Here is a 7,945-nt window from a genome sequence, read left to right as displayed (position 1 = left end):
CATAAGGTCGCTATGAGTCGCAGCCAACTCAACGGCACCTAATTGTCTCCACATAAGACAGGGTTGGGGATAGGGGAAAGGGAGATGTTCCCACTGCCTCGCAGCCAGCCCGTCCCGAAGCCTCAGGGATCCCTGGAACACCTCGCATCTCCGGCTAATCTTTTCTTTTTCGCCCCGGGCCGCAGAGCCTCAGGGTCACGTGATCTTCTGGGAAAGGGAAGTGGGCAGCCGAGTGACCGCCATCTTGCCAGTTTGGGGCGGAGCGTGCAGAACTCAGGTCGCGCGCTTCACTTCCCCGCCCCCTCACCGAGGCTTGCCCGGGCTTCCGTGCTCCTCCCCTTCTCCCTGGCGCTGTGAGTGGAGGAGCCGGAAGCCCCGCGGGAGGGGATGGGGGAGTGGGAGGGGGGGTGCCGGGAGCGTGCTCGCGCTCTCCAACCGCCAGCCGCTGCTGCGGGGGCGCGCTCGGCCGGGCCCCCGGGCGGCGCGGGGCCGAGGGGGAGGGGATTGCTCTTGCTGCGGGGGCGGCGCGCAGCGGCTGTAGCTGCGGCGGCGCGCTCGGGGCCGACGTCCAGGTTGCCGCCGGGTCGGACCTGCCGCCGTGGCCCCTGCAGCCGGAGCCATGTACCGCAGCGGTGCGCGCTCTTCCGTCTCTTCGCACCGGCCTAAAGACAGCGGCGGGGGCGGCTCGCGTAGCGGCCGCAACTCCGGCTCTTCCTCAGGCCCGGCTCGCCGCGCCTCGCCGCCGCCCTCCGGTTCCTCCTCGTCGCGTACCCCGGCCCGCCGGCCCCGCTCGCCCTCAGGGCACCGCAGCCACCGGGCCTCGCCGTCCCCGCCGCGGGGTCGCCGCGGCTCCCCGTCCCCGCCCCGCGGCCGCCGGGCCTCTCCGTCCCCGCCACGGGGTCGCCGCGGCTCCCCGTCCCCGCCGCGGGCCCGTCGCGGCTCCCCGTCGCCGCTGCGGAGCCGACGACTCTTCCCGCCGGGCCCACCCGCCTTCAGAGGCAGCAGCCGGGGGGAGTCCCGCTCCGACTTCGCCCGGGACTGCCGCGGAGACCATCCAGGCGACAGCGGCAGCCGGGTAATTCCACCCCTCACCCGGGAATCCCCCCCGTCCCAGTGCCCGGGGTTCTCGCTTCCAGCAACGCCCGTAGCCGGGGCTCCCCGAGGCCTCCAGGCCAGGGTCTCAAAATCGAAGGCCTGTCCCCGCCACGGTCCCCCTCAGCGATGCCGAAGGCGCCCCGTCAGCCCTGTGAGCTTCATTGACACAATAACGGACTCGGGCCCGGCACGGGCGCCCCGTCGGGAAGGGGTGCCCCATTTCCTTGGAAAAGACTATTTCTTTCACTCTGGTGAGGTGTGGAAAAGTTTGCCACAGGCAGGGGGATTTCGCCCGAACCGTGTGCCTTGTACTTTTTGGATAGTTGACATTTCCTCAGAGTTCGGGGTTTTGAATCAATTCCCTTAGACCTGAACTGCCCCCTGGGTCTTAGAAAAGGAGGTGAAATTTCCATCTTTGTGGCGAGATAGGAATGCTTGAGTCTTACCAGGGTAGAGACCTGCAGTGGAAGATGTTAGCTACATAAATTGGAGCTGTTTCTCTGAAATAAAGTGTGCATAACCACAGTCATTGTAGTAACTGCCACCACTTACTGAGTTACATGGCAGGAATTATGCTTAGTCCCTCACTTTATATGTTCTCTTTTCATCCTCACAGCTGTATGAGGTGAGACAGTTAATGGTATTCCTTACAGTACAGCTGAGGGAACCCAGAGGGGTTGTAAGTAACTTGACCAAGTTCACAGAACTAAGAAGTGGCAGTGCTGTGATTTAATTCCGATCTGCCTGGTTCCCAAAGCCAGAATTTTGATGGGTGTGTTTTGCTGCTAGAGGACCAGAGGGTGAGGTTAAGAAGTTTAGCTTAGACATAATCTTGACTTTTCACGGTAACCACCACTCTAGTACAGTCTCTGCTGTTTTGGAATTTGATTTTATTTTTCCATTTCAGCAAACTTTTTAAACCGTTGACAAAGTTTTTGTTTTCTTGAGTGGCTGTCTAACATGTGTCTAAGTGTTCTAGGAACTCTGGTCATAGGTGATTGGCTTATCACTATGTTAAGATTTTCGAAGCCAGGCAGTGTCAATGTGAGGGTCAGTCACTACACAGGAAGCAGGAAGAACTATACTTGTTCCCACAACCTTCCTCTGCATCTCCAGTGCACAACTTCTTTGCCCCTGTCTTTTCTGTCTCAGTAAATGGCATCACTCATTGCTCAAGTCAGAAACAGTCATCTTTGTCTCTCTTCTTCCCACGTACAGTCCACCACCAACCTTGTCCGCTCTACTTCCAAAGTACATCCTGAAAACTGACCTTTTTCTGCCTCAGCTCTGGTTTAAGCCTTATTACTTCTTGCCTAGAGTACTGGGTTAGGCTTTTTTACACTTTATTCTTGCTACCCTCCAGTTTATTCTGTGCACAGCAGTCAAAAAATGATCTTTTAAAACCTTCATTTTATACATTTGACAGATATTTATTGAGCATCTTATATGTTCTAGACACTATTCTGGGCACTGAGGATATGACAGTGAACAAACTGACAAAAACCGCTGCCCTTGTAGAACTTGTATTCTAGCAGGGGGAGCTAGTTAAAAGATCAAGAAGTAAAATGCTACGGCATGTTAAATGTGTTAAAGTGCTGAAAAGAAAGTAGAACAGAGAAGTTATAATTTTTCATAGGGTGACCAGGGAAGACTTCCTGAGAACGTGGCTTTTGCATAAAGACTTGAAGTAGGTGATGATGTGGGCCATGCAAGCATTTAGAGGAAGAATGTAGTCAGATCACATCATTCGCCTGGCTAAAACCCTTCTGTTGCCTCTTATTACACTAGAATAAAATATGCATTTCTTAACCATGGCCTCTGCCTTTCTTCATCTCTTCTGTCACTTTGCTACAGCCACACTGGCTCTGTTACTCAAAACACACAAACTCATTACCAAGGTTGCTCTTCCCTTTGCCTGAAACATCCTTACACCTGTTCTTTGCAAGGCTGATGTCTCATCTTTCAGGCCTAGGTGAAATGATACCTACAAAACAAACCCACTGCTGTGGAGTCATAGTGACCCAATAGGACAGAGTAGAACTGCCCCGTAAGGCTTACAAAGCTGTAACCTTTACAAAACTGTAACGCTCACAGAAGCAGACTGCCGCATCTTTGTCCCATGGAGCAGCTGGTGAATTCAAACTGCCAACCTTTTAGTTAACAGCCTAGGGCTTAACATCTGTGCCACCAGGGCTTCTTGGAAAAGCCTTCTCTAATTATTCTATGTAAAGTAGCTCCTCCTTTTCCCCAGTCTCTTTCATGTTATGTTTTTATGACTTTATAGCACTTATTGCTATACACTCTTTTTTTTTAAACCTGTTTTTGGCTTGTGTGCTTCACTAGAATGTATAGGTTCTAAGAGCAGAGACTTTATTCATTCCTCTATTCCCATGCCCAGTCAGTAAAAGAATGAGAGGTCACTGATTGGGAGGTAAACGAATCATTTATAAGGATCAACCCAAAGCTGGTTCCTATGAGGCGGATGTTAGAGATGTCCCAAATGTCTGACTTTTCCAGGTTGCAGCACCACTCCATCATCTGTAACATCAACTATTCCCTGTCACCTCAGTACTCTCCCACCTGCCTTTGGTTCCCTAATTTGCTGCAGCGTCTCACAGAACTCACGAACCATATGTAGGAAATGGCCCATGTGGTTGTGGAGGCTGGCAGATCCCAAATTCATGGGTCAGGCGTAGACTTCTCCCTGGCCCTCAGTCTCTGCCCAAAGGCACTCAGTTTTCTCACTCTGTGGGCCAAGAAACCACTGCTGTCTCCTGCAGGTCTCTGCTGTGGGTCTCTCCTTTGGTGGTGTTAGGCTCTCCTCTCTGCTCTTTTTTGGCTCTTTTAAGGCAAAACTGACCAGTCCCTTTGGTGGGCCACAGCTATCTTTGATTTGTACAGCCCCACCCGATCATCTCGGTGGCAGTCACAAGACCACGGCTAGAAAGGCCACACACAAAAGTAATTAATTGCACTGCAGGTGGTTGGAGATGTGAGGTTTTATCTCTAAAAAAATGATACTTTTTAAAAAGGTCTTTATTTTTTCGGAATGGTATCTCATGAAAGAGGAGCACTGAAGGTGCCTTGGTTAAAGTGCTCAGCGGTTCCAACCCACCAGCCACACTGAGGGAGAAAGATGTGGCATTCTGCTTCCGTAAAGATTTACAGCCTTGGAAACCCTGTAGGGCAGTTCCGTTGGATCCTATAGGGTTGCTATGAGTCAAAATCAACTCAGCAGCCATGGGTTTGGTGGGATTTTACCATAATCATTTCTTACCTTGTTCAACCACACCTTCTGACTAGGCAGAAGAGCATATTTGGGTGTAGGAATGTCTTGACACTACTTGACTACCGTTTTACCCTTTACTTTCGTAGAGACATTCTCCTGGTCTGCGTTCTGATTCTTCCTTGGAACAGAGTTTAAGGATCACTGTTGGCAATGACCACTTCTGTGTTGGCACACCAGAACGGAGACGGCTTAGTGATCGGCTGGGGTCACCAGTGGATAATCTGGAGGATGTGGACAGGTAGGCCTCGCCCAAGTCAAGGCACACTACAGTAGTCCTTGAAGGCAGCAGTGTTGTTGTTTTCTTAGTGTTGTATTTGAAAGGATAGTGCCAGCACTGAAGTTATGCGCTATGGTCGTGTGTCCAGTACGAAGTGTAACAATGGAAAAGGTTTTCTAAGGGGGAAGGGTATATTGATGTGAACTTTGTTGCTGAATGAATTCGGTAGCATCCTGACCCAACTGCAAAGAATAAGACTGAGGGGATGTAGAGTTTGCTAAATCAAAGCGTTGAGATGATATGAGTTCTGAAATATTGGAACTAGGGGCAGTTTCTGAAAAGGAGAAGTTCTGAACAGAATAGGAGATCATTTTTTAATGATGTTGTTTTTCAGCTTGTCTAGACTGAAATGTAGTTTCAGAAAGGGTTTAGATAAATGTGTATTTAATATGTGTATATTAAATAGGAATTAATAGCAAGTTAGAAATCTTTAAAAATGTGTATGTTCAGTTATTACTTTACAACTATTGAGTGTTGAGGAGAGGCAAATGCATTCCACACAGCGTTAAATGTAGACCACAGGTACTAGGAACTTAATTATACATGAGAAGTAAATAATCACATTAGGTGTTTTTTTATTTTGTAGTAGTCAAGATTGTGAGGATGGCAGTGGAGGAAAGCACTCTTTCTGAAAGCTGAGAGCGTGTCTCTAATCATCTCTGCCAAGCACATTGGGAATTAACCAAATGATTAGCAGCAGCAATAAATCTATGTAATGTCCTGTCAAACAGACTTTCCATGCAGTGGTATACAGAGCATAGGCAGGCAGGTGGGGGACAGCTGGGCAGGAAGCCTGAGGACCAGTACTGCACTTGGGTAATGCTTACTTCAAAGCTGCAGTGGCTGTGGATGCAGAAAAGCAAGGTAAGACAGTCCTACGTGATATAGTACTGAAGCTTCTGGAAATTGGGCTGTCAAGGCATGTGACTGTATCACTTATTTGAGACAACAAGCCCTTGCTCTTTCGGCTGCTTCTGTTTTGGGAGATGATTGAGTAGGCAGTCTGGGTAGGTGGTACATGGTGTGATTCTCTTCCTTCCTTGATGAGGTTTTGAGGTAACTTCAGCATTTCCTCTTGGTAGGCCTAGGGTGTCACTTCTCCTTTGTATAAACTTTGCTATGTGTGTATGCTTCAGATAACCAATTGTCTGTATTTAAGTTATGAAAATAAAAACATTTTTCTTAGGGAGTTTAGAATAGTAATCTTCTTTCCTAGAGTTACATGTTAGAGAAAGTGAGGTTAAGGCTCTGAAAGGAAGTACAAGGCCATTCTTTACACATTTTGCTCCCTGTACATCTGTGTTCCTTTCCTCTTGCTTCGTATAGTTTGTGTGGATAATTACTGTGCATTAAAACCAGGCCATAGGACTCTTGGCATATTTGGATATCTCCTGAGAGTGAGTCTAGTCTCAGCCAATGAAATAAACCATTTCCAGCCTTTGTATATAGATACTTTTTACCCCCTGAGCCCTGATGTTTTTTCCCTTCTTTTACTGAATTTGTTAAATTTTATATCAGGTTTGAGTTACAGCCAAGTTGCCGGAGTTGTCTCTGTCCTCAGCTTGGCGGGACTGTAACTTATTCTGAAAAGGGAGTATGAGCATGTTGTGTGAAAAAGTCTAAAACACTTCTAAAACCATGTGGATGTGAGGTTGATTTCCTCTGGTTATCAAAGAACTCTACACATTATATGTTCCATTCATGGAATTCTTATCTCCTAGCTCCTTCTTGGCCTTGACATAGGTTGAAGTCAGGTTTGTTTTGTTTTGTTTTTTGTCTGTGATCTGCCTTAGGGAAAAGACAGAAGGAAGCAGCTTTCTTGGCCCCATTTGGAGAGTCAGCAAAGGAAAGAATGAGACGTGTGGGCTCAGAAGTACCTTTTTTCTTTTTTTATCATACACATTTTTAAACAGCTTTATTCAGATATAATTCACACACCATACAACTCACCCATTAAATTGTTCAATTCACAAAGTTATGAATCCACCACTACAACCAATTTTAGAACATTTTCATTGCCCGGAAAAGAAACCCCACACCCCTTAAGTATCACCCCGCAGACCCCTTATGTCATCATCCCTAGGCAACCGCCTGTCTACTTTCTTTTTGAGATTTGCCTATTCTGGATATTTTGTATAAATGAATTCATGACAATATATGATCCTTTGTGACTAGCTTCTTTCTCTTAGCATAGTATTTTCAGGGTTCATGTATGTTATATCATATATCATCATTCCGTCATTCCTTTTTGTTGCTGATAATATTTCTTTGTCTGGATATACTGTGTTTTCGTTTATCCATTCCTCAGTGATGGGCATTTGGGTTGTTTCCAGTTTTTGGCTATTTCAAATAATGCTTCGGTGAACATTTGTGCACAAGCTTTTATGTGGACATGTTATATACATTTTTAAACTCGTTTTAATACACATTTTTAAACACATTGAGTCCCCATGTACCCATCACTCACATTAACAATCAATTTTTTAAAAAGATAGACCTTATTTTAGAAAAGAGTTGGACTTAACCAAGTCTTTCAGAGAGAATTCTTCACTGGACTATTCCTGGTTACAGGAGATGGGAGCTCTTTTCAGGGCTCATTGTTACTGCAGCTAGTTCTCTGTCTTATCCTTTGGAGTGTTGGGGAACGGAGACATAAGTTTCTAATAGCAACCTGATTTCTGCTTTTATTTACATGATAACTCATTCTTTCATTGTTTTTTTTGTTTTAGTTTTTGCCTCTTGCTGGAGATTACAAGTGTGGAATTGAGACTTTCTGAGAGCCATCTCATTTCAAGCTTCTTGATATTTATTGCTAGACTAGAGCCTGAGCTAGTATGTTATTTAATGGTGACATGTAATACTCGTAGCCAGGAGCTGGACATGGGAACATGGATGAACTTGCTACAAGCTGTGGAGACCATGTTTTCCCCCATACTGATACGATCAGAGGCTTTTTGTATGGTAGGTGGTGTTTCAGCAACAGTGACTCAATTCAAGGACATTCCTCCTTGGAAAGAGGTGTGGAGAGTTATTCATGGCCAACAGACTTACAGAACCAAACTTTCTATTGCAGTTACTTTTTTTTTTTTTAATTGCGGTACCATCTGTATAACATAAATTTTGCCATTTTAGTCATTTTAAGTGTACAATCCAGTGACTGTAATTACACTCACAGTGTTGTGCAACCATCATCACTGTTATTTCAAAAACTTTTTCATCACCCCAAATAGAAACTCAGCACCCATTAAGCAGTAACTCCCCACTTTCCCACTTCCCTAACCCCT

General features: G+C 46.5%; 1 protein-coding gene across 1 annotated transcript in view; it reads left to right on the top strand.

The window, feature by feature from the left end:
- The first annotated feature begins 576 nt into the window (after window positions 1-576).
- Window positions 577-7,945, top strand: part of ZNF318 (zinc finger protein 318) — a 30,258-nt gene continuing 22,889 nt past the window's right edge. The window contains exons 1-2 of the mRNA XM_003404174.4: window positions 577-1,075; window positions 4,471-4,622. Coding sequence (XP_003404222.2) covers window positions 620-1,075; window positions 4,471-4,622 — 608 coding nt within the window. The 5' untranslated portion in view covers window positions 577-619. The remainder of the gene's footprint in view (window positions 1,076-4,470; window positions 4,623-7,945) is intronic.

This window comes from Loxodonta africana, chromosome 1 (genome assembly GCF_030014295.1).
Source record: "Loxodonta africana isolate mLoxAfr1 chromosome 1, mLoxAfr1.hap2, whole genome shotgun sequence".
NCBI classification, from domain to species: Eukaryota; Metazoa; Chordata; class Mammalia; order Proboscidea; family Elephantidae; genus Loxodonta; species Loxodonta africana.
Note: the sequence above shows the minus strand (reverse complement) of the source record. Positions and strands in the feature narration are given on the sequence as shown.